Below are 17,018 nucleotides of genomic sequence, written 5' to 3'. Positions count from 1 at the left end.
ATTGCGGGCTTCACTCACACACAAGGTGCGGTTTGTGAAATTCTGAAGGCTTGTTTTGGAGAGGCTTGTTGTTAGTACCTGATTCTTCTCTCTCTCTCTCTCTCTCTCTCTCTCTCTTGCTCTCTCTCTCTTTTTCCCCCCTCATCTCCCTTTAAAAATCAGCAAATCCATTCGCTAAACATCTGCACCTCTGTACTGAACAGATAACAACCTGGGCCAGCCCAGCTCTGCAGCGAGTCAAGGCTGATAGGCCCAAATCTCTGGCCTTTTTTTTTTTTGTTTTTTTTGAAAATGCTAATGACGGAGAAACACGTCCCAAGCCAAAAGCGCTCTTGTAGATCTGTCAATTGCTATTTTGACAGATATTTGCTTGTAAGTACACACAACACTTGTTCCCCGTGTCTTATCTGCGGCGCTGCAGAACACTGACCTACATTGCATCAAGCACAATATGATGCACAAACCCGCGCTGTTCAATACCATTTCTTCATTTTCACCTTAAAAAGAGGATGGAGCTCAATGAAATGGCTGAAAATCCAATAAACAGAAGGTATTCTCTCCCGAATAAGAAGCGTCAGTTTTTTTAAAAAGAAGAAATCGGTCTCATCTGAAAGCATTTCAATGTCTCGTCAAGGGGTTCTGCATTAGCACTTGCTGGTGACGAGTAAATATTGAACATTAAAGTGCAGATGCTCCATTTCTCTCTCACTTACACCCGTACGCATGTACGGACGGCAGTGAAACTGATTTGGACTTATTTGTCACTTTGCCCATTTGAACTTTTGCCATCAGGTTCCCCTTTTTTGAATTGCTTTATTTGTAAATTAACACACAACGAGGAATAAGAACTGTCTTAATGTAGAAGCATTCAGTAAACATTTACTGAAATGGATCCCGATAAATATTTAGATAACTACAACAGCTTCTTTTTTATGATTGAACTTTACTATGGAACTTTTTATCTGGCAATTCTGACTTTTTTTGTTTCTCACAATTACGTGATATAAAGTCAGTCTATTTTTCATCAGAATTGGACTTTTTAACACGCAATTGCGACTTCATATCATGCAATTCTAAAAAAGTCAAGTCATTTTTTTACTTATTCCATGGCGGAAGCAAACATGCATTTAGTTAAGTATTTTTTAGAGGCCGTGCATTTGTTATTTTCTGTCTTATTTTGCTAGTATGTTATAATATTTAATTATTTAATATTATGCTCTTTTTTTTTTTTTAAGGCCATGCAATAGTTCTTTTTCTCTCTTGTTTTGTCAAGATTTCCATGTTAAAATCGTGAGAACAAAAGTCTCGATCTCAAGAAAACAAGAAATGCAGAAAAATAACACATGGCCTTCTTGGGCTTCCGTATGTTCGGAAACCGCCATTATTATTTTTCAATTGCATTTTGTGTCGATGTCAATTTTGGATGTGGTTATTCTCACAAACTAACCACCTTTGTGTGTTCCTGCACAAGGTTTTCTCACAGCTTTGGTTCCGTATTAAAAGTCAATGGACGGCTTGAAGCGAACACTGGTTTTATCCCGAAACACCGCTTCAGATCTCGCTCTCTTTGTTTCATTGAAACGTGAATCTTTAAAAGTTTCCCCCCGTCTCTAACAGTAAAAAACACCGGGGAAAAATATCCAGCCTTTGAATAATGTGCAAGGTAAAGAAAAACATGAAACTAGCCCTTGAGAAAGAGGTTTGAGGAGTATAAACATTTTGTTCCCGCAAACAGCTCGATGCCAATCAGCGATTAATGAGGTGTAGTTGAAAAGCAGCGGCTGAGGGAAGTTAAACTGAGCTGAATTAAGGAGTAATATCATCCTTCACGCAGGTGCTCGCCGAACGAATAACCGCTTTAATTACTGTTATTCAATCACTGCCTTTTTTCCCGTCCTCCACCCCCCTTTCTCTCTCCCTCCATCTCTGCTATGGCATTATCGGGTTTTCTTGTCGATTCTCGAGCGTGTGCCCGTCCATATGTGACCTAAAAACAGTTCCTCAGCGAGCGCATTGTTCAGAGCTGCGAGGAAGTGCTTCTACAGTCAGTCTTCAAACTCTGTAAACTGTTATCTCGGTTTCACGAGCTGGCCTTTGATGGCGCATCTGCACGTGGTGTGTGTGTGTGTGTGTATGTGTGTGTGTGGAGGTGGGCGGGAGGAACCAACACCTGCTACTGTATTCAGCTCCACAATGGGGATCATTTAGTTTTTCGACACGTTTGTTCAGCAGGGGACCAGAGGAGTGTGTGTGTGTGTGTGTGTGTGTGTGTGTGTGTGTGTGTGTGTGTGTGTGTGTGTGTGTGAGAGAGAGTCTCTGGTGTCTCCAACAGGTCAGGTGACCCTGGACGCTAGTGGGGCGTGAAGATGATGCTAGTCAAACGAGGAAACTGTGAAAGAACAGCGTGACTGTCTATCCATTCACTGTATATCTGACTGTCTATCTTACTGTCTGCATGTCTTTTGTTTTATCTATCTGTCAGTTTGTCCTCTTGTATATCAATATCTGTCTGTCTTCCAATCATTATATGTCTATCTGTCTGTCTCTATTATATCTATTTGTCTGTCTGTCTATCCATCTGTCTGTATGTCTATCTATTTGTCTGTCTGTCTGTATGCATTTATTTATTTATCTATTTGCCTCTCTATCATTATATTTGTCTGTCTATCTATCTATCTATCTATCTATCTATCTATCTATCTATCTATCTATCTATCTATCTATCTATCTATCTATCTATCTATCTATCTATCTATCTATCTATCTATCTATCTATCTATCTATCTATCTATCTGTCTGTCTGTCTGTCTGTCTGTCTGTCTGTCTGTCTGTCTGTCTGTCTGTCTGTCTGTCTGTCAATTGTTATGTCTGTCTATCATTATATCTATTTGTCTATCATCTATCTGTGTTTATCTGTCTGTCTATCATTATATCTATCTGTCTGTCTGTCTGTCTGTCAGTTGTTATGTCTGTCTATCATTATATCTGTCTGTCTATCATTATATCTGTCTGTCTGTCATTATATCTGTCTCTACTAGTTCTCTTCACTAAAGTACTGAAGGCAATCAAAGTTGATAAACCGCTGTGTAAAATGTGCTGATTGTTGTGTGAGGTCATGTGACTGAGATGTTTGAGGAGTGAGGTCATGTGACTGAGATGTTTGAGGAGTGAGGTCATGGTGTTTAGCAGCATGTGACTCGAGTCGATTAACATTAAACAAACGAGGTGTGTGTGTGTGAGGATGAGTCTCTGTGGATCGAGCGCTGACAGGCCCTGTTCCCGCGGGACGGCTGATAGAGATGTTATTACATGGCAGAGGAGCTTCCCTGACGCTCTCAGCTCCTGTTATATAACATCTGAGCACGCCGAGTATCACATGTTACATGTGGAGTATATGCCGTGAAAATCGTATGATATGTCACTCAAAACTGCTGTTTTTTTTTCTCTTTCTCTACAGTGGGGTCTAAAAGTTTGAGGTCACTAGTAAAGTGACTTTTATTTTACATTAGTAGCTCTCCAAAACAACACTGACCTAAACATGTGCATTGCATTTTTCAACACAAAATGTAAAATATTCTTCTTGAATTATGTATCTTATTCTTTATTAATGATAGTTTACTGGTTTATTTGGCTGCAACATGCAATACATATATTCTCTCTCTCTCTCTCTCTCTCTCTCTCTCTCTCTCTCTCTCTCTCTCTCTCTCTCTCTCTCTCTCTATATATATATATATATATATATATTTCTCTATACTGTGTGTATGTATATGTATATATATATATGTATGTGTATATATATATATATATATATATATATATATATGTGTGTGTGTGTATAATAGATATATAGATATAGATATATATCTATATAGATATATATATGTGTGTGTATATAGATATATAGATATATGTATTTGCAAAACACACACCTGTGAAGCATGCAAACACCCACACACACCCATACATAGACATGATCTGCAAACAAAGCCCTTCCATAGCGAGTGTCACTGCCATCCGCTTTTGTTTGCTTGTCTTCACAGAAACATTTTCATTCAGAAAAGGCCATTGTTTTTGCTGTTGTCTTCTGGAAATTCAGAGTAGCAATTTGTTCATCTCACTATTGAAGGTTTCTGCATGCATCTTTGCAGCAGGCTTTCTCTCCCCTGTTTTACCCTGTAAGTCTCCTTTGTCTAACGAGATTAAATGATTTTTGAAACAAAGTTTGATCCTTGAAATCAGGATATGAGCTGTTATAGTCTGTAACACCACTGAGAGCGTCATGCCCGTGCATTCTGGAAAGTTCTGCCAAATTCATTGCATGCTTGCTGAAATGGAGAACAAGCCAACATTTAGTGCTCACTTCTATTTACATGTGTTGAGCTCGTCTGTTTTCTCTCAGGAGAAGACACTGGAATGCCATACTAGAAATGCAGTATGCAAATTGTCTGGACAATTGTCGTGCTAGTGCAGACTGCATATACATCCCACAATGCAATGCACCTGACTCTATTCTTGACTCATTTTATTGGATTTGATTTTTTTTTATTAAATTTTTTTGTTATTCAAAAAGTTGAAACAAAACAAATGTTTCCCCCAAGATACACTGTAAGAAAAAAAAATCTATAGAAAAATGGTACTAGTAATTTACAGACATTTCCTTTAACATTAAAACACAATACAATGCGTAATGCAACATTGGGGTAAAAACACCTGTGAAAAATCAGTGTGGAAAATGTCTTCATATTAATACTGTACATTGGGCCCAATTTGCTTCCAGACTTTTCTTAGTGGACTGCTGGTTTTGAATGTATATATATATATATATATATATATATATATATATATATATATATATATATATATATATATATATATTATATTTATATTTATATTTATATTTATATTTATATTTATATATATATATATATATATATATATATATATATATATACAAAATTGGTTTAAAATGCTAAATAGCTGTATTTATTTGTGAGATGTTAGCTGGACATTTGCTGTATTAAACCTCACAATCAGTGCTGGGTAAGTTACTCAAAAAAAGTAATGAACTTACTACCCACTAATTACATCTTCAATAATGTAATTATATTAATGTAATTACTATCTAAAAAGTTTTGCATTACTTATTAATTACTGTCTAAATCCTATATCAACCTCAACCAGTTGAACAATACAAGGAAAGTCATGAAACTACTCTTTTAATTCTTTCAAATAAATAGTATAAAATTGCATAAATTATTCTTGAACTGACCAAATTATTTAAAGGGAGAAGGTTACATTAAAAACATGCATTTTAACATTAAACATAAAATTTGGATGTTAAATCTATTGTTTTATATAGAACTATTCCATAGTCTATAACGCAATTACTTATTATTAATTACTTAGTAATGCATTACACCCCAACACTGACCACAATGAGGTCTTGTGACAAAAATAACTGGGATTTGATCCATATACTTTTGCAAAATTTGGAAAATTGCATAAAAATTAGTTCTACCAGAAAGACTCGGGAGAGTTATTTCAATAAACCATACATTTATTGACAGCTCAGCAAGCTGATAAACTACAAAGTCATTTGGCGTAGGCCCCGTCCGTAGTGCATAATCCGAGAGTATCGGATCTGCAATTCCTGCCTAAAGATGAAGGCAGGGGCGCAGCCGACCCCCCCTGGGAGGTATGGACGGGACCATCCTGGTGGTGGTGGGGAGGATGGGGGTAATCGTCGCTTCAGTATCTGCGAACTCAAACATGTGTAAGTACCGTGCTTTTATACAGTGAGCATAAGAATATGATTGGATAGAAGTGAAGGCAATAAGTGACGTAGTAATTGAGTCTTCCCAGCAGAACTTATGCTAAAGCTTTCATTTCTCTTGAACATAGGATGGAAACACTCTTTATTTGTTAAATTTTTTGTAATATTCCTTTTTTTTATGTGTGTATAAATTAGCGAATTGGCTGAAACATTGCAAGTGTCGCATACTATTTAAAATGTTTATCCTTGTTTAACGAATCCTGTTTAACCATTAAAAAAAAAAACATTTTTTTTAGGAAGTGTAGGATCCCTCCTCTCAGACCGCTGGCCCCGGTTTTCAATTATGTCACGTTTGCACTAATTTACACCTGTGCAACATTTGAATAATGAAGTGTATGGGTAACTGCTAAATGCATTCTTAACTATCTGCAAAGACGCATATCGCAGCGTCTTATGCCCACATTGTTTCTCTTAAGCGTTATGATTAAAATGAAGTAATGGCTCCATTGGAGCTCATTGGTTTGTCAGCGGTGGGTTCCTCGGTGTGCCGTACATCTCTGAACTCCTCACAAGCGGTAATGCCCCATCCGACAGCGTGATGGAGAGCCGGGTGTCATTACCGTGTGTTTAAACAGCCGAGAGAGGCGGCTATCATTTAGCCGAACGAGCTCTCGGTGTGTGTGATGAGATGAGATGGAGAAACCCAGGGAGAGAGAAACAGACATTTCAGAGGAATTCATTGACAGCGAATAACGTCACTTAATCAAGTACGGTGGCACTGTTTACCTTCCTCTCTCTCTGCGGCCCGTGTGCAGTGTGTTATATGAAGATATAATCGCGTCCCGGTGGAGTCAATATGGGCTCTTTATATTACAACTCAGCATCAACGTTTATCAGTCTGGCACAGATTTCTGATTGCTTGTTTGGAAACTTTAGCTATGACTTCAGTTGCATACTAACACTGCTTTTACCATTGCTGCATTATAGTATATAGCAACATTTCTGAAGTCATTGAATAACTTGGTGACCTATTACATTTGCCATAATCTGCAGTGGCTAAATTTGAAATGACATACTATATTTTATGATGGTGGAAATAGCATGCTCTTCCAAATTGGGCCAGAAATACTGTGTTGAGTATTGCATCCCATAATTCTTCCATTTCCAGTATGTTGAATGAACCGGAAGTGATATCAGCCGTGACTTTTAGCATTTCTTTTCTAGACCGTTATGTGATCAGACTGCCGAAAGGTAAGAGATTTTTTGCACAAAAATGTAGAAAATATATGAAATATGTAGTTAACTTAAAATGAGGTCATGTGACAACTATATAGCATATTGAAGACTGGTACTGGTACAGAATAGCTGGTACTTTATTACAAAACGTGGTTAATGATTATTTTTGAACTCAAAATAAACAAAAATCGACACACTGCTACTTCTGCTTCCAAAGATTTATATAAAGAGAGCAAAGATTCGACCCAAAGGGTCTTCGTCAGGCAAGCAACAATCACAAGGCGCGATTACAGATTTGCGCAAAACTTTTGTGATTTTTTTTCTAAATGTCGACAAAAAACTATTGCGAAATAACGGCGTTTCCATTAACCGATGTTATGCAACTAAAACTACATTTTTTTTCCTCTCACGATAAGTAAAATCATTCCAAAAATCATGGTAACGGATGTTGGTAGGTTTATGTACTATATCCCAGCCACTGCACTGGCCATTATTATTAATCAAAGGAGACGTATGTGTGTTTTCCAAGCATTAATGGTAAGGAACGACCCTTATTATACTTGTGAGCGGCTCATATGAGGAGTTTCTGGGTGTTTCTCCCTCATTTCTGCTTCGAGGTCTTGATTGTGGCATTTATCTGAGGTTTAGAATCCATTATTCCTGTAATTATTTTGTCTTTTATGAATTTAATAAAGATCTCAGTCTCGTATTCTGTCCAAACACACCGCGTCATCTACGACAGGTGACCTGTAAATGCGCAAAAACGCACTGGAAAATGCGTTTCCAGTGCAGTTTTGCAAAATATTTCTTTTCCGAATTGCTTGAAAAACCTCCTCATGCGAGCGGAAAAACTTTTTTGCGATAAATGGGAGTTTTTGCGAAATTGACGCGTTTCCATCGGGCGTATTTTCAATTCGCAATTTCAAATTGCGCAATTTGAAGGGCAATGGAAGCGCGGCTACAGAAAGATACAATTTATATCAGTGTGAACCATCACACCTGACCTCATTGAGGAACTAATTACTCTATCAATTCCGTGCAGTAATGACTCTAATGACTCACACACAGATAACCACTTGATACATGATCATGAACCAACATGATATTGAAAGTGAAAAAAATGAATCAACAAAAAACAACCCATTCCGAAAAGAACCCATTCTGGCAATAATAGGTCTACCTGGTGGTTTGGAAAGATCTATATGTATCTTAGTTAAGACATATATCACAGGTATGAAAAAAAAAAAAAAAAAGATATTCACAAGAAAATTTTCAAGACAAACTCCACAATGATTATTTTTGCCGTTTCCATTTGGCGCTGTCATGTGTTTAATCATCTAACATGATGAATTGTTTTTCTTCTTAAGGATTTTCTTCATTCATGTATGAATCATGTTTTACTTTGACAACATGTAAACTACTTTCCTCCTCACAGTTGGTGAATTTTATTTAACAAAATCACCCATTACATGCAGAATCCACAGAGATGTTAACTGTGACCCTGTCAACAAAATGTCTTCCAGCTTCAAAACCCATTTTTACTTCCATAATCTGACTGGAGAAAGTTCATATCCATGTCTAGTATTCTCTCTCAGGCTTCCATGTGAATTACATCTATATCTGTGCTCTTTTTCTCTGCGTTTTGCTGCATGTTCTCTGTGAACTCTGCAGAAACATTTAGTGTAGTGTCAGTGGGAAACTCAACATTTTCATGTCTTGCATAATTGAAGACGTTCTGGCTATAGACTGAGAATCATTAAAGTCTGAAGCGCTGTGGTTTTGCACACGCGAGTGACTTCGCTCTGGATGCTCTCTTGTGTTTAAAGGTTTTGCGGTGGCGACCCAAGACGAAAGATTGCTCTGGTGGGAAATGAAGGAAAGAGGAATGGACTAAGTGTACTGTACTATACGCAAACGGAGAACCAATAATGACTGCCAAATGTTTACCATGCATTCCCCAGGTGCCAAATAAATTCATGCATTTACAGCATGTGACTTGCCAGCTGAATTTTAAAACATGGCCCATATGTTAATGTTTCTTAATGCAGGAAGTTTAAAGGAGTGAGATTTGTTTGAAGGGGGAAGATGCATCGTAATCGCAGGATGAAGAATCCGGTTTGCTTCCGCACGGAGCGAGCAGTCGTGCGAGAGCAACGAAGAAGCGCTCGTGAGTGTTGCACGGCTCCATTAATTAGCGCTCTGCCCGTTACACTGGCCGCCAACTTCAATTACACCATGTCAGATCACACCGTCTACATTTATATTGGGGAAAAGAAAAACACTTGTTACCAAAATACGTTCTTGAATTTGCATTTAATTCATATATATATGGTGTTTCTGCTTCTGTTTCTGTTTCAGGAACAAAGCTTGTTCCTGTTGTGGCGGGTTCAGTTCTTCTAGAGATCCGCGGGCGGCCCAATAATCTCCTCAAACTGAAGAATCTACTGTGGCTTTGGGAAATAAAATTTTCAATTTGCACAACCATTGGAGAGCTGTTTTCAGCACCGTCTCTGGCCCATCTGAGACATCGGGTGATGTTTTTCCAGGCAGTGCTTTTAAATTATGAGAATTTTTCTATTAAATTCAGAAGAGAAAAGTGAAACGGACTACTAACTGAGATGTCTGGATAACATCATCATCTAGTTAAATGGTAACAGGTCAATGAAGTGCAGCTTTCTGTCATAAACAGACATTAACAAGCCTTTTCTTTGTTGAATCACTTTCGGCTTGGCCTACCTAAACAAGTCAAAATGGGAGTTTTGTGGCTTTTCGTCCATGTCTGCTAGCTTTGAGAATGTTTATATGCTTTCATACTTCTTAAAGTTGACTAAATCAATTTTTCAGTGCATTTATGCATGCATTTAATTTATATACTTTCTCTTTCCAGGAAAAAGGACCAAAGCTGGTAGTGACCCATCTTGCACACAGAGGTGTGTACATGAGGACCTCCCTCCTAATATCTCCTGCTTCCGACTATTGCATGAGGTCGAGGTACGCGTGTTAAGTACAGGTATTAGTTAACCACTACTCGACTGCTGTTGGCAGACATTCAAAAGTATTGCATTATGCATTATTCTTCATTTTTCTTTTTTTTTGCATGTACTTTTCATATTACAGTAGATGTTTTAAAAAAGCATGCATGCATTTATTTATTTCCATTTATTTATTTTATTTATTTCAATTCATTTATTTTATTTTTATATATATATAGATTTTCATTTATTTATTTATTTCCATTTATTTATTTTATTTATTTCAATTCATTTATTTTATTTTTATATTTTATATATATATAGATTTTCATTTATTTATTTATTTCCATTTATTTATTTTCATTTATATATATATATATATATATATATATATATATATATATATATATATATATATATATATATATATATATATATATATTTCATTTTGTTTATTTATTAATTTCCATTTATTGAGTTTCATTTATTTATATATTTCAATTTGTTTTTTATTTATTTATTTATTTGTATTTATTTATTTATTTATTTATTTCATTTTCCTCATTTATTTATTTATATATATTTATTTATTTATTTATTATCTATTTTATTTATTTTTGGCTGGTGGAATGAATGCATGAATATAATTTTTGTCTGTCACAGCTCATGATAGTCACTAATGAAGGCTATTGGCTATTTAAACCAAATTGGCCCAAACTTCGTTTCATTTGGAAATATATCCACATGAGTTTATTTTTCTGGAATACTGATCATGTTTGACTTCTCGACAGCTTCGTGTTGAGTTTGTTTAAGGAATTGTTCCAGATATGAACATTAAGTCACCCTTCAACCTGTTGCTATTTTCTTTCTTCCATCAGAAACAAAACATGATCTTATGAATGTCTGAGCAGCTCTTTAACATACAGAAGTGGGTTTTGATTTATACTACGTTCCAAACATGACAAATAAACAGCATACAAGTATCATAAAAGTAGTACATATGACTCCTCCATTGTCTTATTTCACTAAATCCGATCAACTAATGGAACATGTTAAATGGCTAAATGAAGATCATTCATTATTTGACATGACCTATGGCTTCACTAGTGAGTCGTCAAGCTACTTCCTTAAGCCTGACTTGGCTTGAGTACTTTTAATTAGGCCTAATTAATTCGCTCATTAATTCATTTATTTTGCATCTTGAAGTGAGTGATGATCTTGATTAGCAGTTTACGCCACTGCTCTCTAGTGCACTTTAGTTGTAAATGTTAATTCATCGTACTATCTGATGCATTGCGTTTGAGTTTATAACTGATGATGCAGCACTTTCCACAAAAACACACACTTTGGGCAAATCCCTTGTATGTTAGTGTTATATAAACTGTCATGAACTGCTCCGAGACTCGAAGGGAGAGATCCAAATGCAGCTTTTATTTAAGGGGCAATCCAAAGGCGTAATCCAAAGTACAGGCAATGGGTCAAAACACAGGAAGGCAGTCCAAACAAACAAATAAACAAACAATCAAAACAGGCAGGGGTCAGAGGCAAAAGAGTAATCCAGGGAACAGGCAAGAAATCCAAAAAACCAAGAGACATGAAAACAGGGAAAATGCTCGGAAATGCAGACTAACAGTACAACAAGACTTCGCGGAGAGTGAATAAATGAACATGGTATAAATAGACAGACTAACAGGATGAGACAGGTGAATGCAATCAGTGAATGAGGTACAGGTGAATGTGATCAGTGATAAATGATGATGAGTCCAGGCAGTGAGTCATGGGAACTGTAGTTTGTGAGTGAATAGGAGAGTCTTATGTGGAGTGCCCTCTGGTGGCTCTTAAGGGCACTCCAGCTGGTGATCGTTACATAGCCCCCCCTTTAAGGAGTGGATTCCAGACGCTCCTAAACTGTCCAGGAGGGAGGTGGAGCGGAGGCGGACCCGGGGGCGGGATGGAGGGCCAGGCCCGTGGAGCGGCAGAGGACCTGGATACTGCAGCAGGATGGGAGGCCAGGGCGGATCAGGCTGTGCAGGTGACCAGGGTGGAGCAGGGTGTGCAGGCGACCAGGGCGGAGCAGGCTGGGCAGGCGACCAGGGCGGAGCAGGCTGTGCAGGCGACCAGGGCGGAGCAGGCTGTGCAGGCGACCAGGGCGGAGCAGGCTGTGCAGGCGACCAGGGCGGAGACAACTCTTCAGGCGGCCAGGGAGGAGACGAACCTTCAGGCGGCCAGGGCGGAGACGACCATTCAGGCGGCCTGGGCGGAGACTTTCCCTCGGGTGGCCACGGCGGTGAAGACCCCTCGGGCGGCCACGGCGGTGAAGACCCCTCGGGTGGCCACGGCGGTGAAAACCCCTCAGGCGGCCATGGCGGTGAAGACCCCTCGGGCGGCCACGGTGGTGAAGACCCCTCGGGAGGCCACGGCGGAGGAACTGGAACAGACACCAACGGCTCAGGAACTGGAACTGGCACTGGAACTGGAACCACCGGAACTGGCACTGGAACTGGAACAGACACCAACGGCTCAGGAACTGGAACTGGCACCACCGGAACTGGCACTGGAACTGGTACCACCGGAACTGGCACTGGAACTGGCACCACTGGCTCTGGCTCAGGAACTGGAACAGACACAGACACAGACACTGGCTCTGGCTCAGGAACTGTAACAGACACAGACACAGACACTGGCTCCGGCTCTGAAACTGGAACAGACACCGGCTCAGGGAAAGGCATGTCGGCAGCCATCTCTGCTGAGGGTAACTCTGCTGAGGACACTGGCTCGGCGGAGACCATCTTGTCCCGAGACACTTGCTCGGCAGCGGCGACCATCTTGTCCGGAGACACTGGTTCGGCGGAGACCATCTTGTCCGGAGACACTGGTTCGGCGGAGACCATTTTTTCCTGAGACACTAGTTCAGTGGCGGTGGCCATCTTGTCCGAAGACACAGGCGTGTAGTCGGCCATCTTGTCCAAAGACACAGGCGTGGAGTCGGCCATCTTGTCTGAAGACACAGGCGTGGAGTCGGCCATCTTGTCCGAAGACACAGGCGTGGAGTCGGCCATCTTGTCCGAAGACACAGGCGTGGAGTCGGCCATCTTGTCCGAAGACACAGGCGTGGAGTCGGCCATCTTGTCCGAAGACACAGGCGTGGAGTCGGCCATCTTGTCCGAAGACACAGGCGTGGGAAGAAGAAGAGGAACAGATTCAGGCTCAGTATCAGGATCAGATTCAGGCTCGGCGGGACGAGACTCCTGACGGGCAGACGTGACGTGAACCGTCTCTGGATCGGCAGACGTGACGTGAACAATCTCTGGATTGGCAGACGTGACGGGAACAATCTCTGGATCGGCAGACGTGACGTGAACAGTCTCTGGATCGACAGACGTGAAGTGAAGCGTCTCTGAGCTTGACGGGACCAGCGGCGGCGAGGGCTTTGAGCTGGTTAGGACCAGCGGCGAAGAGGACTCTGAGCTGGACGGGACCAGCGGCGAAGAGGGCTTTGAGCTGGGCGGGACCAGCGGCAAAGAGGGCTTTGAGCTGGGCGGGACCAGCGGCGAAGAGGGCTTTGAGCTGGGCTGGACCAGCGGCGAAGAGGGCTTTGAGCTGGGCAGGACCAGCGGCGAAGAGGACTCTGAGCTGGACGGGACCAGCGGCGAAGAGGGCTTTGAGCTGGACGGGACCAGCGGCGAAGAGGGCTTTGAGCTGGGCGGGACCAGCGGCGAAGAGGGCTTTGAGCTGGGCTGGACCAGCGGCGAAGAGGGCTTTGAGCTGGTTAGGACCAGCGGCGAAGAGGACTCTGAGCTGGACGGGACCAGCGGCGAAGAGGGCTTTGAGCTGGACGGGACCAGCGGCGAAGAGGGCTTTGAGCTGGGCGGGACCAGCGGCGAAGAGGGCTTTGAGCTGGGCTGGACCAGCGGCGAAGAGGGCTTTGAGCTGGGCAGCGATGAAGAGGGCTCTGTGCTGGGCAGCGATGAAGAGGGCTCTGTGCTGGGCAGCGATGAGGGCTCTATGCTGGGCAGCGATGAGGACTCTGTGCTTGACGGGGGCAGCGATGAGGGCTCTGTGCTGGATGGGACCAGCAGTGAAGGCTCTGTGCTGGACGGGATCTGCGGTGAAGGCTCTGTGCTGGACGGGACCAGCGGTGAAAAGGGCTCTGGATCAGTGGGCATGTCGTTTGCTGTCTCAGGGGCGGCGAGCACGATGCATACTGCCCTGGCTTCGGCAGATCTGGCGTAAAGTGTGGGCTCGGCTGGACTGGCGTGAAGTGCAGGCTCGGCTGAACTGGCGTGAAGTGCGGGCTCAACCTCGCCCACTATGAAGGGAGACCCACAAAATAGCAAAACAAAATCTATATATTGAACCAGAGTCCATCTGGGGTCAACCTCAGGCAAAGAAAAACTCACGTCCTGATCCAGTCCCATCCAAAAGCAATCCTTGAGTTCCCCATCGTCCAGCGGGGCCAGGTGGCAACCAGCCACAAACTCACCCACATAGTCCTCTATGGGGCGACCATCCTGGAAGATGGAGCAGAGTCTAGTTACTGGGTCCATGTTGTTGTTGCTGCTGGATCTGGGTATGGCGAAGTCTTCTGTCATGAACTGCTCCGAGACTCGAAGGGAGAGATCCAAATGCAGCTTTTATTTAAGGGGCAATCCAAAGGCGTAATCCAAAGTACAGGCAATGGGTCAAAACACAGGAAGGCAGTCCAAACAAACAAATAAACAAACAATCAAAACAGGCAGGGGTCAGAGGCAAAAGAGTAATCCAGGGAACAGGCAAGAAATCCAAAAAACCAAGAGACATGAAAACAGGGAAAATGCTCGGAAATGCAGACTAACAGTACAACAAGACTTCGCGGAGAGTGAATAAATGAACATGGTATAAATAGACAGACTAACAGGATGAGACAGGTGAATGCAATCAGTGAATGAGGTACAGGTGAATGTGATCAGTGATAAATGATGATGAGTCCAGGCAGTGAGTCATGGGAACTGTAGTTTGTGAGTGAATAGGAGAGTCTTATGTGGAGTGCCCTCTGGTGGCTCTTAAGGGCACTCCAGCTGGTGATCGTTACATAAACTCTCATCTTACATAAAATCAACCCAGCATTAAATCTATCTGGTTTAAACACTAAATGTGTGTACACTCATAAAATGGGGATTTTGGCAATACAAGCACAAACACACACATGCATACACACTCACGCATGTTGGGTTTCCATGTTTTACACACACACACACACACACACACACACACACACACACACACACACACACACACACACACACACACATAATTTCAAGTTCATAATTTTTTTACTATTAAAAGGAATGCATTAGAAAATAGTTAAAATAGGAAAATCACATTAATCTGGGTTTTAATTTTGGTTTAGGCATGTCCTAAAATTTGCTATTAAGGCTGCAAACCTCATAAAAGTAATAAAAAAATTAAATAGCATTTAGTTTGAACTTTTTGTTTATTCTCAACACTTTTGCACTTGTGCAAAAAATTTTTTTTGCCATTTTTACATGTATATTTTCCAGAGCCTGTCTATTGACAGTGACATCACTTGTCAAGAAACCCACACAAATATCCTTTTCACAAGGTCTTGGATTGTTTTGCTCCATTTTAGAGCACGATCTCTGAAAACGTGGGAAGATCAGCAAACAGAATCGCATAAAAAAGAAAAGAACGCTCCTCAAAATCACTCTAAATTCTGTCCTCGCAACACGGCAGGAGAACGTTGCGGGGAAGAAAAAAAAACATCTATTAGTCTAGTAATTGCACTGTGATTAGCAGATGTGAGTGTTTGGCATGGATCAGGTTTTCCTGGAGTTTGGAAGACGTGGAGATTCTGCTGCATCCTGATACAATACAGAAGCTTCAGCATCCGAACATCCTTCATGTGTTCCTCTGTCTCCACACACACACACACACACACACACACACACACACACACACACACACACACACACACACGGGTGTCCTCTCCTCCCTCATCCATCCATCCATCCCTCCTTGCCTTCCTCTGGATCTCACCCAGCTGGCTTCATTAGACTCCTCGCCATCCCAGATCTGCTGCTTTTGTCTGTTGCACATTTTTTGACTGTTTTATCTTAAGCGCTGTCCGTCCTGGAGCCTCATAAATATTTCCCTGGCATTTCTGCATCTGCTCGAACTGGCTGCTAATGAAACCATTCGTGTGTCCATTGTACATTTTGCTTTTTAATTAATCTTTGTCTCCTGCATTTATTATTATTGTTGTTGTTTGTGATCGTTCGCCGATGCGCGAGGTGAAAGAGAAGAGGAATTCAGGTGGTTTTCACTTTATAAGATTTATAAATTATTCCAGTGTTTGCTTTTTTCAGTGTTTTCATTGTGTTCAGATGATGGGGTTTTTCAAAGCAGTGTAACTTTAAAACTCTGTAACTTAAAAAAAAAAGGATTATGCTTATAATAGAGCAGACATTCATTCATATTAATTATGATTATTGGCAACGATTAATCGCGATTAATCACATCCAAAATAAAAGTTTGTGTTTATATAATATATGTGTGTGTACTGTGTATAATTATTTTGTATACATAAATATACACATGCATGTATAAACATTTGTTATTTATACATAAAATATTTATGTATAAACATATATACAGTATATAAATGCACATTTTTTATAAAAAAACAAACTTTTTTTATCCGATTAATCGCTAATTTTAATATTTTATCCAATTTTAAAGGGACACTCCACCCATTTGCATTAAGCTTTGCATTGTTAGAAACTCAGTCATACTATAGAGCTGGTAAGTCCCGCCCCTTCCGTAAAACCCCGCTGGACCTCAAAGTTGAAAAATGGTCAATGCAAGTGAATGGGAGAAAATAATTATTTTCTGGTCCCGTTTGAATTTTGCCATGAATGTGAACATATGTTGTCTGTGAAATTTTTATATAACTTTTCGTGTAAAGAATGCTACAATTTAGCAGGTAGAAGTTTGATACGGTTAGACTTTGTGTGAGAGCACTTTGTGGACTACAACTC

At 40.8% G+C, this 17,018-nt stretch overlaps 1 protein-coding gene across 1 annotated transcript in view; it reads left to right on the top strand.

Moving 5' to 3' along the window:
• Positions 1-10,976, top strand: part of LOC308703952 (uncharacterized protein) — a 57,849-nt gene extending 46,873 nt beyond the window's left edge. The window contains exons 4-8 of the mRNA XM_081387999.1: positions 8,836-8,970; positions 9,058-9,176; positions 9,368-9,540; positions 9,897-10,000; positions 10,860-10,976. Coding sequence (XP_081244125.1) covers positions 9,095-9,176; positions 9,368-9,540; positions 9,897-10,000; positions 10,860-10,872 — 372 coding nt within the window. The 5' untranslated portion in view covers positions 8,836-8,970; positions 9,058-9,094 and the 3' untranslated portion in view covers positions 10,873-10,976. The remainder of the gene's footprint in view (positions 1-8,835; positions 8,971-9,057; positions 9,177-9,367; positions 9,541-9,896; positions 10,001-10,859) is intronic.
• The last annotated feature ends 6,042 nt before the right edge of the window (positions 10,977-17,018 follow it).

Source organism: Scardinius erythrophthalmus (genome assembly GCF_964197995.2).
Source record: "Scardinius erythrophthalmus genome assembly, chromosome: 16".
Lineage (NCBI taxonomy): Eukaryota > Metazoa > Chordata > Actinopteri > Cypriniformes > Leuciscidae > Scardinius > Scardinius erythrophthalmus.
Note: the sequence above shows the minus strand (reverse complement) of the source record. Positions and strands in the feature narration are given on the sequence as shown.